Below are 17,305 nucleotides of genomic sequence, written 5' to 3'. Positions count from 1 at the left end.
GAAGTAAGCTCTCACCAGATACCAAATCTGCCAGCACCTTGATCTTGGACTTCCCAATCTCCAGAACGGCAAGAAATAAATTTCTGTTATTTATATACCACCCAGTCTACAGTATTTTGTTAGAGTAGCTGAATGGACTAAGGCACTATCCCTCAGTAAAACGGGGATAATAAAAATATTCACCTTTTAGTGTTATAAGAATTAAATGAGTTAATAAATGTAAGGCACCTAAACAGTATGTGGCACATAGTGAGTATTAAATAATACTATTTAAATAGTGTTATTCTAAAAAAAAATTTAAAAATAGTGTTATTCTAGATGATTCCACACCTTATCCTCTCTCTTCCAACATCTTTTCCCTACTCTTGCTCTGTGCTGATGACCTTGCTGAATTCATTAAAGAGCAATCAAAAGAGAAGTTCCACATCTCCCCAACAACAAGTCTTCCAATTTACTTGCAGTTGTACCCCAGACTCTTCCTTCTCTATTACTACAGATAAACTGTTATTATTCCTAAGATCAGTTCCTCCACTTGGGCACCCCTCTAGTCTCCTCAAGCACCTGTTTATGCAATTATCCCCTTTCCCTAATGAACTATCCATTTTTTCTTCTCTACTGGAACAATCCCCTACAAAAATGTCATAAAATCCGCCATCTTAAACAAACTCATCCTGACTCCGCATCCTCCTCCTGATAGAACCTCTTTTTTCTGCAGATTATAGAAAAATTCCTTCCAAAAGTATGTCTATAATTGCTGTCTACACTTCCTTCTTTCCCATATTCTCTTGGCTCCAATCCAATAAGGCTTACATCTCTGCCATTGCATGGATCCCCACTTGACAAAGTCACCAATATCCTCTGCATTGCCAAATGCAAGACAGTTCTCAGTCCTCATCTTACCCCCTTTTCACACTTGCTCACTTCTATTTCTTCACTTGGCCTTGATTAGAGTACAGCATTGGCTAATCCTCAGTCTATTTTGCTTCACCTGCCTCTCTCTTCTGCATCACTAAGTTTTTCCCAGGGCTTCGGTCTCCAGCCTTTCTCTCTTCTACCTACAGTCATCCCCTAAGTGATCTTACTTAGGGTCATGGCTTTCAATACTGTCTATTCACTGATGACTCCCCTGAGCTCCATATGCCTATACCCAACTACCTACTTCCCATCCCTACCTGGATGTAACCCAAACTTACATACACATCCATAACAGAACTCTTAATTTCCCCTTCTAAATCTGGTCCTCTCCCAGTATATCACACTCAATAAATAACACCACAAGTCACCCAGTTGCTCAGGTTGAAAACCGTAACTCCAATCTCACATCCTACAGTCCTCAGCAAATCCTACTGGCTCAACCATTTATCTTATCCAACCACTTTTTTTCCACCTGATAGTCAAAGCCATCATTATATATCTCAACCGGCGTATTGTTAACACCCTCAACTGGCCGCACAGATTCATCTCTTATTCTCCTCACAACAGCCAGAGTGATCCTATAAAAATAAAAATCCTATCTTGTTACTTCCCTGCTCAAAACTTTCCAATGGCACTCAACCATATAAAAAGTAAAGCCTTTACTGTGATCTACAGGCTCCATGTTCCCCGTGCAGAAACAGACCTCATCTAGTGCCACACCTATTCACTCACTGAGCTCCCCCCTTCCCTGATCCTTCAGTTCTGGAGAAGTGCCAGCCCATTCTACTTACTGAGACTCCTTCTTCTGAAAGCTCTACCCCATATACTTGTCGAAATGGCTCCCTCTCTTTAGGATCTCAGCTCAAATACAATCTCCACAGAGATGGTTTCTAAAACCACCCTATTCCAGAGTAGCCATCCCCATCCCCAAGTCACTGCCACCTAACCAATTTTATATTCTCTATAACCCTTATCAGTATTTAAAACTTTCCTGTTTATTTTTAAATACACTTACATTTTTTTCCCTGCCTTCTCGTACCTAGAATATAAAAACAGACCTCTTTACTCTTCTTAATTACTGTATCCTCAGAGCCTAGAACAATGCCGGGCACGAAGAAAACACTTTAAAAAATAGTCGTATAATGACCCAACATGCCAGAAATTTCTCAAATCTATTTCATTCTACAGGAGAAACCTCAGTTTAAAAAGTTAAATGAATCGCCCAAGGTCGCACAACCACCCATAAACGGCGGCTTCGGTTTTAAAAGCTTGGTATATCTCCAATTACTACAACATATCCCTTCGGTAATTTTTTTTAAAGTGCACCACTCTCTACCCTCCTCTCCCCGCCCCCCCCAGAACAAGTCACCTCTCTTCGCTCCGACTAAGCCCCGCCCCGGTGGGTTTGCCAACAGCGCCTGCGCCTCGATCGAGTCTCATGCAAAGAGTTCTGGGATTGGTAGTCCACTTTCCTTCTGTCTCTAGCATTGACATAAAAGGAAATAAACAACAATGCAAGTTCGGTACCACTGGATTTCACACAAACTAAATAAGACGCAGATTCTGGAAAGTGTTGCAAGCTTGTCGTTTTCAAACAAGGGGCGCCAGCTTCGGGCCAGGCGCTGCGCAGACAGCTGCATGGGTCCTTGGCTGGGCGGAGCTTGTTCGCAGGGGCTTGTGGCTCCTTCCTGCGCTGCTTCTCTCTTTTGCTCAGGCCCGTGGCGCCGGCAGGATGGGTGAGCTGTTCGGGGTGGGGCTGAGGGGACCGCAAGCCGAATTCGGGGGCTCAGGGACGGACGGGCGGATAGGAACAGAGCGGTGAGGAGGACGCCACCGGGAGTCCCGATGGGGAAGGCCGAGGAAGCGCCCCTGTAGCAGGCACGTGGCCTGGTGCGGAAGGGGCCCATGTGGCGCCGAGGCCGCGGAGCTCGCCTTATCGGGGACGTCGGGTGGCCGGTGCTGCCCCGGAGCGTTGATGAGGGGGCGCATTCCCTTGGGAGCATGCACCGAATGGAGCGCTTGTGTCCACGTCATTGTTGGTTCGAGGGAAACTTGGAGGTTTGGACCATGTGCTAAGGTGTGATGAAAGCCTATCGGTTTGTAGTCCAGGTGAGGCTAGGGTCTTCGAAGATGTGGAATGTGACTGCGGTGTTTACGGGGGAACTAATGAGATTTTATTTTTAGGCAAGTGTCGCGGTCTCCGTACTGCCAGGAAGCTCCGCAGCCACCGACGAGATCAGAAGTGGCATGATAAACAGTACAAGAAAGCCCATTTGGGCACAGCCCTGAAGGCCAACCCTTTTGGAGGCGCTTCCCATGCAAAAGGAATTGTGCTGGAAAAAGTGTAAGTGAAAGACCACTGTTTTCTCCTTCAAGGTTTATTTTACTATGGTACCTCAAGTACATTTAAAGAAGCGGTGAGGTAAATTCTAGGTCTTTCTGTAGCAGTGTTTGAAAGTTGGTAGCACGAGTTTGCCAGTTTAGGACTAGATTAAAAAGGTTGAAACAGTATAATTTCTAATAAATTGTATGCCTAACAAACTCAAAGGTATCCCTGCTCAGAAAGGCAGCTCACTGTGTTGTGACATTTATGTTTTAGAGGAGTTGAAGCCAAGCAGCCAAATTCTGCCATCAGGAAGTGTGTCAGGGTCCAGCTGATCAAGAATGGCAAAAAAATCACAGCCTTTGTACCCAATGATGGTTGTTTGAATTTTATTGAGGTAAGTGTGTCTTGTTTCTGTTCTTGAGATGGTGGTTCCTAGTTTTTTATACCATGAATGGGTATTTTTAGTGATTACCAATGACACCAGAAGTAAACTGTTGATTTTATTCCAGGAAAATGATGAGGTTCTGGTTGCTGGATTTGGTCGCAAAGGTCACGCTGTCGGTGACATTCCTGGAGTTCGCTTTAAGGTTGTCAAAGTAGCCAATGTCTCTCTTTTGGCTTTATACAAAGGCAAGAAGGAAAGACCAAGATCATAAGTTTTGATGGTGAAAACATGACAATAAATTTTCATAAGCCAAAAATATGTTTTGTGTCTTATTTTCCTTACTGCAGAGATGCAGTGTATGCCTTACCATTTTAGGAGAGTGGAAATACTGTGAATTCAGAATTCTCTAGAGTAAACGGGATTCATAGTTATTCTCCTTTTCATGGAATAAACAAAATAGATAATCTGGAATAAATGCATGGTATCCCTGTATAGAGGGCTTTAAAAACTCACTACACTTAAAGCAGGAATCATGTTGGGAAACCATGGTAATGTACGTTCTGGGATCCATCTCCCTGGGGACCCACCTTCCAGTTGCTCCCTGCTCTGGGATGTGAGTAAAGGTTCACGATTCATGTTGTAATTCTGTGTTTATGACAGCAGGTAAGGCACTGGGTGATTGAGTAGATAGGCATTAATGGAAGTGTACACCTGGAAAATTAAGACTCAGGAGAGAAACTTGTTTAAGAGCAAGGGTGTTCAGCTATAAAAGATTGCCTAAATGCTCTTTGTACTGACTGTCAGTAAGTGTGAATAGATTTTGAACTTGAGGTTTATTTCAAGGCACAAAGTATAAGTGATTAGTTAGAAACAGTGGAGAAGGGTTGTAGCTTGATAATTGCTGGGAGATGGGTGTACAATATAGTGGTTAAACCATTCCATACATCACTTGGTGCTCATCATGACAAGTACACTCCTTAATCTCCATCACTTTACCCTTCCCCCGTCTACCTCCCCTCTGGTAGCCATCAGTTTGTTCTCTGTAGGTAAATTGCTGCAAAATTTCCTTAGGAGAAAAATGGTAAAATCTGGGGTCTAAAATGAAACTTAGTAGCTTTCTTGAAACTTACCAGAGGAACTGCTGTAGGCTGCATTAATAAATGTGAGTTACTTGCTCTTTGATCAAAGCCTAGTATTAGGTTATGTTTAGGATCTTGGAAAATGGAAATTCTTTGGCTTTCCATTTCCCATAAGGTCAAGACCATGATCCTGTACACAGCACGTAAGATCTGTGTCTTGTCTGGTCCTTACCTGCTCCAGCAATACTGATCTCTCCCGTGCTCAAACTTGCATTCCCGGTGCAGTTTCAGGAGGTATCTCATGCCGCCTGCTGCTTCCATCTCAGACCTCGCTGATCCCCAAACATGTCACACTTGTGCTTATTCTTGCCACGAATGATTGTTGTGATTTGTCTTTCCACAAGGATGGAGAGTGGCTTTTTTTTTAATTGAAATACAAAGTTTGACATAGAACTTTTTTTTTTAAGATTTTATTTGAGAGCACAGGCAGGGGGAGTGGCAGGGAGAGGGAGAAGCAGGCTCCCCACAGAGCGAGCAGGGGGAGCCCAATGCGGGGCTCCATCCCAGGACCCCGGGATCATGACCTGAGCCAAAGGCAGTTGCTTAATCAACTGAGCCAAAATGGTACATGTTAATTTGATAATTTATGCTGGTGATAAGATGGGCTGTTCCTTGGTTTCTATTCCAGGGCTTAGTAGTGTATGTAGTTGAACAGGTATTGGTTAAGTCATTCTCAAAGGCTGACCAGATGCTTTCGGATGGCCATAGCTAACCCAACCCAGTAGATCTCTGGGTCTCACACTACCCCCTCCTCCCCCCAGGGCCTGAACCACAAGAGGCCACCAAGGGCCACAGGATTCCATCCCCAGGGGTCAGCAGTGAGTCAGCTGCAGTGCAGGGAGCTAGGAGGTGCTGCCTGGCCATGCAGGGGGTAGAAGGCAGAGCTAAAGGATGGGGTGGCACCAACACCCACCCACTCCTCTACAGTATCCTGTTTCTTCCCTATTGAGACCTCAGCCAAACCTGTAGAGAACAACACACTTGGGAGTTAAGACCTGTGACAGTGGCTCACACTTGTCTGCTGGGTGTACCCTGGATGCCTGTCCTATAGCTAAGTGACTGACAGATTGACACAAATCCACCTCAGATGCCCCAAACCCCGAAGTTTTTGAAACGAATCTGCCTCCTTATAGCTCATTCTGCCCCCATCCCCCACCACCTTGTGACAGAAGCTGTCCCTTCTTGGATCCGGATTCCAGCATGAAGTGTGTGCCCAGCCCTGCACTGTGCCCAACTGCACATGGAGGCTGTAGGGTCAGAGAAATGAGACACCTGGCTGCAAAATATAAGCAAAATCCCAGCAGATGGTTTTTTTCCTATTGAAATAGAAAAGCTAGGGGCGCCTGGGTGGCTCAGTTGATTAAGCATCTGCCTTCAGCTCAGGTCATGATACCAGGGTCCTAGCATGGAGTCCCACATTGGGCTCCTTGCACAGCGGGGAGCCTGCTTCTCACTCTCCCTCTGATAACTCCCCTGCTTGTGTGCTCTCTGGCACTCTCTTTCAGATAAAGTCTTAAAAAAAAAAAAAAAAAAGAAAAGCTAATTCTAAAATATGAAAAGGCAAAGGAACTAGAATAGCTAAAACAATACTGAATATGAAGAATAAAGGGTGGAGGAATCACAAAACTTGGTTTTAAGACTTAATTTGTAGCTACACACGAGAAGGTGTGGTATTGAAGGAGGGACAGACACAGATCAATAAAATAGAATCCATAAATAGACAATACAGGTAAGACCAACTGATTTTTGACAGATACAAAAGCAATTCAATGGAGGAAGCATAGTTTTTACAATAAATAGTATCAACTTTCATTTGCAAAAAAGGATGGACCTCAACCTAAATCTCACACCTTATACAAAAAATTAATTCAAAATGGATCACAGTATCTGAATAAAATGTAAAGCTATAAAACTTGTAGAAGAAAACTGAGTCATGACTTAACAGTTAGGTGAAGAGCTTTTAAACAATACACCAAAAGTACATTCCACACACACACACACACAAAAGTATATATTGGACTTTTTAAAAATTTTACTCTGAAAGATCTTAAGAGGATGAAAATACAAACCACAGACCAGACAAAAATATTTGCAAATCATATATCAACAACAGACTTGTATCAAAAGTACATAAAGAACTTTCTAATCTCAAAAGTAAGGGAACAAATGGTCCTGTTACAAAATACATGAATTTCCTTTGTCTGGTGGCAGGATTTGGTCATAATGGTCATGCTGTGGATAACACTCCTGGAGTCTGTTTCAAGGTTGTCCAAGCAGCTAACGTTTCTCTTGGCTTTTGCACAGTCAAGAAAAGAGGCCAAGATCATAAATTACCATATTACTATAAATTTTTCACTAACAGTGGCTTGTAAAATCTTTATTTTAGCCTATAAAATCTGTTTAAATGGCTCATTCAAGTATTAGCTCACAGTTCTTATGACATTATAGTTGGGGGATTGTCTTGGCAGGTTGTACTGAGCATTCTTAGTTTCTAGCACAATTCCTGTCCACATTATTTGGTAAAGTGATGTTACTATGTTTGTTAGTATGTGAGGAAGAAAAGTGGATTTTAAACTTTATTATCATGAAAACATGACCCACAGGGGTTCTAGACCAAAGCATTAAAACATTAAAATTGTATGTTTGGGGGCATAAATTGTCTCATAGGAGAAAGTCATTTTTATTTATTTTTTTAAAGATTTTATTTATTTATTTGAAAGAGAGAGAGAGCATAGCAGGGGGAGCGGCAGGCAGAGGGAGAAGCAGACTCGCAAGCAGGGAGCCTGATGTGCTTGATCCCAGGACCCTGAGATCATGACCTGAGCTGAAGGCAGATGCTTAACGACTGAGCCACCCAGGTGCCCCAAGAAAGTCATTTTTAGAGTGACACATTTGAAGGGACTCATGAGCCACAGATAACATTTCCAAATCTGCATAAGCACAGTCACCGCCTCATTCAGGTTGTCACTCAAGCCTTTAATATGTGGTGTGTATCTTCAAAAATCAGGGGGCCCCTCACACACAGAAAACCTTGGACCTTTAGTCAGACATAATGAGCACCATCAAGATCCCTTCCTGTAACACATTCTGCTTCCCAGACAACCTAAAGCTTTCAAACAGCAATTCGAGTGCCAAGGAGAGCTGCTCTCTCAGGAGGGAGAGGAGGAAATCATGGCCCCAGATCACCCCTTCACAGCTTCCAGAGAAGTACCTTCCACAGGTCCTTACCAGTGATCTGCTTGATTATTTGTGGTAATAAGTTATTGACATGAATGTTCTTTAACCTACTCACAATGAGTAGTTTTTGTTTCTTTTTTTTTAAGTCTAGCTTTCTAAAATCTCATTTGCTGTGGTTCATTAGAAACAACAAAAGGTCAAGTTACTTGGCTGGGATAAAGTGCAGAACACATTGAATATACCCGGGGCGCCTGGGTGGCTCAGTCGGTTAAGCGGCTGCCTTCGGCTCAGGTCATGATCCCAGGGTCCTGGGATCGAGCCCCATGTTGGGCTCCTTGCTCAGTGGAGAGCCTGCTTCTCCCTCTCCCTCTGCCTGCTGCTCCCCCTGCTTGTGCTATCTCTCCCTCTGTGTCAAATAGACAAAATCTAAAAAAAAAAAAAAAAAAAGATTTCCTTTAAAAAAAAGATTGAACATACCCAAATTTTCAAATAAGTTTAGATGCTAACGAAAACATTATGCTTCCTTACCTCTTTTACCAATCAGCCAATGTTTAAATCTACAATAGTGGGCAAAGGAAACTACATTTTATTTTTTTAAAGATTTTATTTATTTATTTGACAGAGAGAGACACATGAGAGAGGAAACACAAGCAGGGGGAGTGGGAGAGGGAGAAGCAGGCTTCCCGCTGAGCAGGGAGCCCAATGCGGGGCTCAATCCCAGGACCCCGGGATCATGACCTGAGCCGAAGGCAGACACTTAACGACTGAGCCACCCAGGCGCCCCAGGAAACCACATTTTAAATAATATTTCATTTCAATCACAGCTGAGAAAAGTTGAGAGAAACATGTTGAAACATGCTTTGTCCATTAACACCTGCTTTGGAAACAGTGATATGAAATAGATTGTCTTGTCATATCATTTTGCCCCATCAGCTTTGTGAATTTATCCATGTTTACTGTAAGTCTTTATACTTTTTTCTATATAGTTTGACAGCTTCAGGTGCTGTTTTGTGTACATTTGCAGGTAAGTAGGACAACTTTCCCCCTCTTTAGGTTCCCAGTTTTATTTTCCAACCCTTTTAATTCTATATGCAATAATTGATTTTGTCCTTTCAGTATTTTATACATTTTTTAGTGTTATAATTAGGTAGGTTTTTTTTTTCTGCCACTATACTCTTCTTTTTCTTGCCTGTGACATAATATGCATGCATGTGTGCCTGCATATTTGTGTGCGTGTGATTGACTTCTTTCGCTCAGCATAATACTCTCCGATTCCATCCATGTTGATGTAAATGGTAGGTATTCATCTTTTCTGATGGCTGAGTAATATTCCATTGTATATATGAACCACATCTTCTTTATCCATTCATCTGTCAATGGACATCTCGGCTGTTTCCACAATTTGGCTATTGTGGACATTGCTGCTATAAACATTGGGGTGCATGTGCCCCTTCAGATCACTACATTTGTATCTTTGGGGTAAATACCCAGTAGTGCAATTGCTGGGTTGTAGGGTAGCTCTATTTTTATCTTCTTGAGGAACCTCCATACTGTTTTCCAGAGTGGCTGCACCAGCTTGCGTTCCCACCAACAGTGTAAGAGGGTTCAAGAGTGGGCCATTTTAGAGGAAAATTCCTCAGTGTCACTGGCAAAGGCATAATCCGAAAGAGGGTGTAAAGCTCCACCTCAGGAGAAGCAGCAGAGGACAAGAACCCAAAGATGCTTTAACATCTAACACTGAAGTAAAACTTGTCAGAATAGATCAAATGAAAAATATTTAGTATGTACCTGTAAAAACAAATGGCATAATGTCTGCAATTTTCTTTAAAATATTTATGCAAATATAAGTTAAGGTTAAGTGAAGTAAATATGGCAAAAATCTTGGTAATTACAGATTCTGATGTGTAAGTATGTGAGGGTTCATTATATTGCTTACTTTTGAGTAGGTATAAGATTTTCCGTAATATTGTTTTTTAAATTAGATTGTTAATTATAATTGTTATTTGTTTAATTCTATGCTTTCTGGTTGTAATAGAACAATATATGGATGGTCTGCTCTGATACGGAAAAAACAGAGATTTGGGGCAATAAAATGGACAATAAAGAAGCTGGAAAACTAACTCCAGCAGCACTGAGAAATGCATAGATATTGGGAAGAAACAAAGGTGAGAATCCATGCAAATTTTACCAAGACATGAAGAGAAAAATGATCAATTCCGTAATAAAAGCAAAGGAAAATAAAATTATTTTCAAAGATTTTAGGAAATGGTAAAATACAGACTACTGCTGTGAATATAAATCCCTATAGCCTTACTGGTGAACAATTTAGCAACATGAGTAAGAGGTCTTAAGACACTCTGTATCCTTTGATCTGTTCATTCCCTTAGTAACAGTATAACCTAAAGAAACCAAATGTGAGCAACTGTTTCTGCACACATTTCTCACTGCATTACATTCTTTTTTTTTTTTTTTTTTTTTTAAAGATTTTATTTATTTATTTGAGACAGAGAGAATGAGAGACAGAGAGCATGAGGGGGAGGAGGGTCAGAGGGAGAAGCAGACTCCCTGCCGAGCAGGGAGCCCGATGCGGGACTCGATCCAGGGACTCCAGGATCATGACCTGAGCCGAAGGCAGTCGCTTAACCAACTGAGCCACCCAGGCGCCCTCACTGCATTACATTCTGAAAGCTCTCTCAGAGAGGGGCTATATCTACCTTACGGACCACTATCTCCCTAGCACAGGTCCTGACCACATAAGAGGTTGAGTGCTCAGTGAATGTATACTAATTAAAGAGTGAAGAATTAGAAACCACCTAAAAGTCTAACAACAGGAGAATTAGTTGGGACATTTTGATATAGAAGATTACTAGTCATTTTAAGTTGTTTTTTCAAAGAACCACATGACAAGGGAAAATGCTGCCAATACAATGTTAAAGTGGGAAAAATCATAATGTAAAACCATATATGGAATGATCGTAATTAAATATGTTTAAACTAGTATGAAGAAATACATCAAAAATTTAACTGCAGTTATCCATGGGTGATTTACGCTTAAGCACATTTAAAATTTTCTCCTTCAAATGTTTCTGTGGCTTCCAAGTTATCTATGAGGACTAAAATCTTTTCTAAAAATGAATTTTAGTTTCACAGTCTTCAGCTAGATAAATGTAGCATTACAAAAAGAGCCAACATCTTTGATTTCTTCCAATCCAAGTTCCCACTCTCCACTCTCTGAGATAACCTCTCTTACAAATTTGGTGTGTCCTTCTAGATCATTTTTAATGTTTTCACATACATATACTGTATATGTACTATAGAAAATGTGTGATACTGGTGTATTTTTTATATAAATAGTGTTAAGTTGCATGCATATTTATCATCTAGTTTCTGTTTTAACTCAACAATCTATTTATGAGAACTTCCTATTTGGAGACTGAATTCATTCCCCTTAACTGCCATACAGCGTTACGTTTGATTTAGCCATTTCCCTATTAATAAGCAAGTAAGGGCCTGGCTATTCTCTCTGAATCTATTGAAGAAGGGGGTAGAGGAGACCACCTCCCACTCCACCGCTCTGTCAGGGAACAGAAGTCTTCTCAAAGAAAGAGTGGGTCACAGTTCTCAAAGAGGAAAGCAGGTCCAGTGCCTGGTGCCTGCAGAAAGATCATGAGATCTTTCCCTGTGCTCAGTCTTCAGCCACATATACAAACATTCCACAAAGATTTACTGAGTATCACCACGTGCCAGGCATCATGCTAAATCCTGAAGATCTGGCATGCAGGTGTAAATAACAATGCACCAAAGGCTGTACATATCCTGAACTATGATTTCCAGTTTAACCTATCAGGGTATGCTTAATTTTTTGCCTCAGTTGTAACCGTGATTTCTGGGTATTTGAAAAGCTTCAAAGAAATCCAAGAAATCATAATGCAACCAGAGGCTTTATTTATTCTCATGTAAAGTATATTTCAGTGTAAAGAAAAAAATGTGAGTTTCCAGTTTGTTTTTAATAATTTACAAATGGGACTTGGTGATCTCTAAAATCACTTTCAGTTTTAATAGTCTAGAAAACAGGATACTTGCAATTGGGCTCTTTTACCACTAGGTGTTGCTACTGACAATACAAAAGTTAAAAGCAAGGACTTTACGTTACAGTACTGCTTGAAAGAACACCACAGCATTTAAGGATAAAAATGTGAAGGCACTTTTACAGACAAGCCCTATAAAAGGACCTACGTGTATATTTAAGTATCTCAGTGCCATGGGCACAATAGTAGTTAAGTGCTGCCTATAACCTTCTAGAACAACCCTCAGCAACTTACTGGCCAGCAGTATAAGGGGGGAGGGGGGAGATTCAAAGGGTCTCAGAATTGGAAGGGAGATTATTTGTCCATCAGTTTTCAAATCCCTGTTCCCTGGAGTTAGAAATATATTTACATCACCACCTAGTATGCACATGTGCAAATACGTACACACCCATATAAACAGATTATATATATATATATATATATATATCTGAAACCAAAGTGTCAGAAAACAATAATATCCTTATTATGTGCTTTTCCCCCATGTATTTGTAAAATAATAGAACATACACATGTTGGTCTCTGCTCTCTGCATTCCTGGTACAGAGCTCCTAAAAACTTTCTAATTTCCTAAGTGATAAGAGCATGAGGAGCATCTCTTCTAATACCTGGCCTTTGATTCTGGTTCCTGACACAGAGCTCCTAAATCCCTTGAAATTTCCTGGGTGATGGGAGTGTCTTTTGTTCTAAGCAGGTGACTCTTGGTAGGCTCTTGAATAGCTTCAGAATAGGGGCTAGTCACCAGAAAGACCTAGCTCTGATTAGAAGCTTGGGACTTTCAGCCCTGTCCCCCATCCTCCAGGAAGGGGGAGGAGGGGCTAGAAGTAGAGTTAATGACCATTCATGCCTATGTGATTACACTTCCATAAAATCCCCAAAGTCCGAGGTTCAGAGAGCTTCTGGGCTGGTGAACACATCTATATGCCAGGAGGGTGGTACATCCCAACTCCATGGGGACAGAAGCTCCTGTTCTTGGGACCCTCTGGCTCTTGCCCTATGTAGCTCTTCATCTGGGTATTCATCTGTATTCTTTATCATATCCCTTGTTATATAATAAACCGGTAAACATAAGTGTTTCCCTAAATGCTATGAGCCATTCTAGCAAATTAATCAATGCAAGGAGGGGGTCATGGTAATCCTGGTTCATAGTTGGTCAGTTAGAAACACAGGTGATAACCTGGGACTTGTGACTGGGGTCTTAAAGTGGGGCAGTCTTGTGGGACTTAGGTCTTAACTTACAGGCTTTGATCCTAACTCCAGATTGATAGTGTTAGAACTAAATTGTTGGACCCCAGCTGGTACTGCAGAATTGTTTGTTATGGGAAAAACCCACACATCTAGAGTCAGAAGTGTTGTGTGTGTAGTGTGAGAGTAAAGAAGACACACAGGGAGCATTTCCCAGACATATTCTATTTCTTAAACATATATATATATAGAGAGAGAGGTCATAAACTAAAAACTGGATTTTACTTGATTTAATACACTTCCTTCTATTTAATACATTAGGAAAGAGCGGCTCAGAGAGGTGGAGTGACTTGCCCCAGGTAACACAGCCAGGACGCAGGCTTTTCAGGACACTGGAAAGTTTTGTTTTGGAAGGCCCTGGGCAAAAATTGAAAAATGTCCTTGGCATACTCCCAGCCCTTTCTGCACTCCTAACTTCTAAAGCCTGTGGGCCAGAACCTGCTGGTGAAAAAATTGACAGTGTATGTGTGAGTAGTTATATGCAATAGTCATTTTAAAAATATAGGATCTTTCTAAAATGCAAATGTGATCACTTCACCTCCTCTACCTGAATTCCCTCTGTGGCTCTTTCTGGTTTTTAGACCAAATACAAATTCTCAGTGTGGCAATCGATCTCCAGACCTGGCCCCAGTCCTGCTAGCCAGCCTCACTCTTGACCACTTCCCTATGCATTTTCAAGGTCTTTCCTGCATTCTTAACCTGGCTAACTCCTAAGGTTTTCACAGCTCCACTCACATTCCTCTTCTACAAATCTTCCCGGGTGCTTCCTTTGCACACCTTTGCCACAGCATACATCCTTCTGTCCCTGAATCTTCTTGTCTGTCTTTCCACTGGACTGGGCATTCTTATGAGTCAGGGTCATGTCTTTCCACTTACCATCCCTGGCAGCTAGCCTCGGGCTCAGCATATAAGAGGAACTCAATAGGTATCTGGTGGAGTGAATATTTGCATATTCTTCCTCTCATATTTTAATCATAAAAAAAATTAAAAACCCAACTGACTGGAATATCAGCTCTCTGAATTATGTAAGAGCTGGTTGTGACAATGCAGACCTCCATTTCCTCATATCTTGAGAGCATGAAGAACTATACCTATTATCAGGAAAAATGGATGCAAAAACCCAGTTTTAACATCCTTTTTTCCTCTTTGTTCTAATACATCTGTGTTAGGAGAATGGTTAGTTTTGTTTTTTTAGCTCCTGGTCTGTAAGCTAGTACCAAATGGTCAACACAGCCTCTCGCCCACAGACTCGAATCCCTGGACTGAGAGCCTTACTTCCCTCCATCACTTCCAAGGGACAGACAGCAACTATTCTGCGCATGCCACCTTACAACATACCAAAAAAAAAAAGTGGGTCAGTACTTATTATCCATCATCAAGGAGAGGAAGAAATCAGAGTGAAAGGGAGACAATGAAATGCTAATATGATTAAGTATAGTACGTAATGAAAGGACAGGCTGACCAGTGGTGGCTGTGGTGGTCAGAGATGGCTTTGTAAGAGTGAATTTTATAGAGTAGGTTGGGAATTGAGTTGAGAGATGGAGAAGGAAGCATTTCCAGGTGGGGGCCAGCATGAACAACAGTCAGAGAAGGATGTGGGGCCCATGCGTGTTGGGAGGAATCAGGCCTGAAATGTGGTGGGAGGGAGACGGTGTGCTGGCGCTGGGCAGGAGCTGGGGCCAATTATCCCTCACGCCTCTTTCTCCATATGGCATTGTGCAGGTTATGAAGCACATTCAGGTTGACTTACCATTTTGATCTCCTCCCTGATCTGGTTAGGTAAGGGGGGTGGATATTAAGGGACTCTTTAAACATAGAAATGGTAAAAGACTAAAGAAGATTAGGAAAATTAGCCCAAGTCACACAGCTAGCAGGTAACCAAACTCACAGTCTAGATCTCTATGCTTCGCTTTCACAGACCCGAGAATTGCAATTGTTCTCACAAATCACACAGCCAAGGACCAAAGAGGTGAAGTAAGTTTTCCAAGGCTACACAAAAGCAGAGTTTAGGATATTGGCTGGAAGCAGCTTTAACCAGCCTTATTTCTGATTGAAGGGGTTCTGCATTATATTAACTGGAGAAGAAACCCGGAGGGGAAATCCTTGTATTGCAGAGTAAGAACTGTTACTTTGAGAAAACAAAATATTTTCTAATGTTTTATAACTGTTGGGATAACAGTCTGTTATATAGCTGCATTCTTAAAAATGGAAATTTTTATCAACCAAAAATTAAATGTGTGATTTTTTTAAATGCAAAATATTCTGAAAAGAAACAGAGCGGCCTGAGGAGAGGGATCTATCTGGGGAGGGAGGTCTCTAGAACCTATAAGAGTTTTTCAGGACTTTTTCTTGCTACTGATGAATTTTAAGGTCTTCATCAATCAGAGAAAGAAAAAATTAATTTAAAAACAACACCAACACCAACAAAAAAACCTACACACTGTCCCTACAGTGATTGACTACTATCATCTCAGAATCTGTTAGCAAAGGATAACTATTATTTCCAGACAAGTACATCATCCAGATGATACATTATTATAATTTATTTAGTTTTTTTTTTACTCTAGAAATGACATGGTCTGAGAAATGACTTGCTGAGAAATCTGTGTTTACATTGGGAGGGGCGGGGGGAAATCCCTGCAGAAGTTGAAAAGATGTTAAGTGGTAAATACCAAAATGCCCAGCAAGCATGTAAGCAGGCTCTCATCCCAGCATGAATATGTGCAGCTCAGCATTTTAAAATTTACTTTTAGCTTTTCTAGCAGTTTGAATTAACCCATTCTCTACTTCTGCTTCGTGTGTGAGAGCTCAGCCCCGAACCTACAGACTGAAAGTGCAGGCACAGTCTTCTGTAATTGGCCAGCCGATAATCCCTTCTCCCTGACCGCTTCCTCCGAGTGGCCTGCCTCGTGAACACATGTCTCCTGGATATTCTTAACAACCAGGAGGTTCAGGGCAATGCCCAGACAAATGTTAGAAAGTAAGTCCAGCTTGTTGGAGCAATACACAGAATTGGAAAAGGCCTATTGGGAGACCAAAACAAAACAAATAAATACCACACTAAAGGTACATCCAGACCAGAGGTTCTCCAGAAGCAGGTGTGTCAGAACTATCCCAGAGAGGCTGTTGCAGGAGGTGGACCCCAGCACTTGCAGTCATAAAAGATCCTCAGGTGACCCTAAAGTACATTACTCATCGATAGACACTAATCTAGATTCTTTAAAGAGACAATTACATTTTTATCTTAGTTTCAGCCCCTGGCAAGATAAAATGAAAAACAAAGCAAGCAACTCCAAACCAACAATTCTTCCAGATGAGGAATACAGCATAGCAGTTACTGTAGACATTTGCTTCCAATGGAAAAATAAATCCATGTCAAAATCTTGGTGAGTTGAACTATTGCACGGTATTTGTCCTATTAAAACCAGGACTGGCCAGGTACACTTTTGGTGTTCTTCATGCCACAATTTCTAGGTCTTTGGCTTAATAGAAGAAAGTGAAGAACAAGAACAAAACAAAAGCTAAGAGAATAAAAGAAGGTTAACTGAACAGTAAAGACTTATTTCAAGAATAACAATTCTGAAATAAAGTCATCTACTCCTGTAGTTGGGTGAGTGTTATTACAGCAAAGTCCAATGCTTCCCAAATGTTTGGGCACTGGTTGGTTGGAAACCTAAACAAACAGTTCATATTCAGTCTATTAAAGATGAAAGAAGACTTAATATTTGATGGGGCCAGTAGGGACCCCAAGTGCAACAGAGACAACAGGATCTTTATAATAGCAAAACATTCAGTGCAGGCTTTCCTTTTTACCTTGTCAAGTGACATTTCATTCATCCTGAGAGGCTGTTCTGGCATAACTCAGAGGTAGATTTAGCCCAACAACTGGCCCTACAACGCTCAGCCATGATGTGATATAATTGACACTCCTAGGAAACAAGTGAAAATACAGGCAATTCTAATGTTGGATGAGTGGTAGAAAATCACTACCAACAGAAGAGACGAGCTGCCTTCAAAGGTGTGTGCCCACCAC

General features: G+C 41.4%; 2 protein-coding genes across 6 annotated transcripts in view; one reads left to right on the top strand and one right to left on the bottom strand.

Annotated features, from left to right (window-relative positions):
* Positions 1-2,422: 2,422 nt before the first annotated feature.
* RPS23 (ribosomal protein S23) lies at positions 2,423-3,942 on the top strand. The gene is made up of 4 exons (XM_035014778.1): positions 2,423-2,651; positions 3,100-3,259; positions 3,515-3,635; positions 3,751-3,942. The coding sequence occupies exons 1-4, from the start codon at positions 2,648-2,650 to the stop codon at positions 3,895-3,897; spliced, it is 432 nt and encodes a 143-aa protein (XP_034870669.1). The 5' UTR covers positions 2,423-2,647; the 3' UTR covers positions 3,898-3,942.
* A 5,531-nt stretch (positions 3,943-9,473) lies between these two features.
* ATG10 (autophagy related 10) overlaps positions 9,474-17,305 on the bottom strand; it is a 267,080-nt gene continuing 259,248 nt past the window's right edge. For 4 of the 5 annotated variants that reach the window (XM_035014774.1, XM_035014775.1, XM_035014777.1 and 1 more), the window contains exon 7: positions 10,840-17,201. In XM_035014774.1, coding sequence (XP_034870665.1) covers positions 17,102-17,201 — 100 coding nt within the window. In that variant the 3' untranslated portion in view covers positions 10,840-17,101. Of the gene's footprint in view, positions 9,680-10,839; positions 17,202-17,305 lie in introns of those variants that run through there. The other variant, XM_035014773.1, reaches the window with a different exon arrangement.

The sequence above is a fragment of the Mirounga leonina genome, unplaced genomic scaffold, assembly GCF_011800145.1.
Source record: "Mirounga leonina isolate KUSES-001 unplaced genomic scaffold, KU_Mleo_1.0 Mir_168, whole genome shotgun sequence".
Classification (NCBI taxonomy): domain Eukaryota; kingdom Metazoa; phylum Chordata; class Mammalia; order Carnivora; family Phocidae; genus Mirounga; species Mirounga leonina.
The sequence above is the reverse complement of the archived record's forward strand: the minus strand, read 5'-3'. Positions and strand labels throughout refer to the sequence as shown.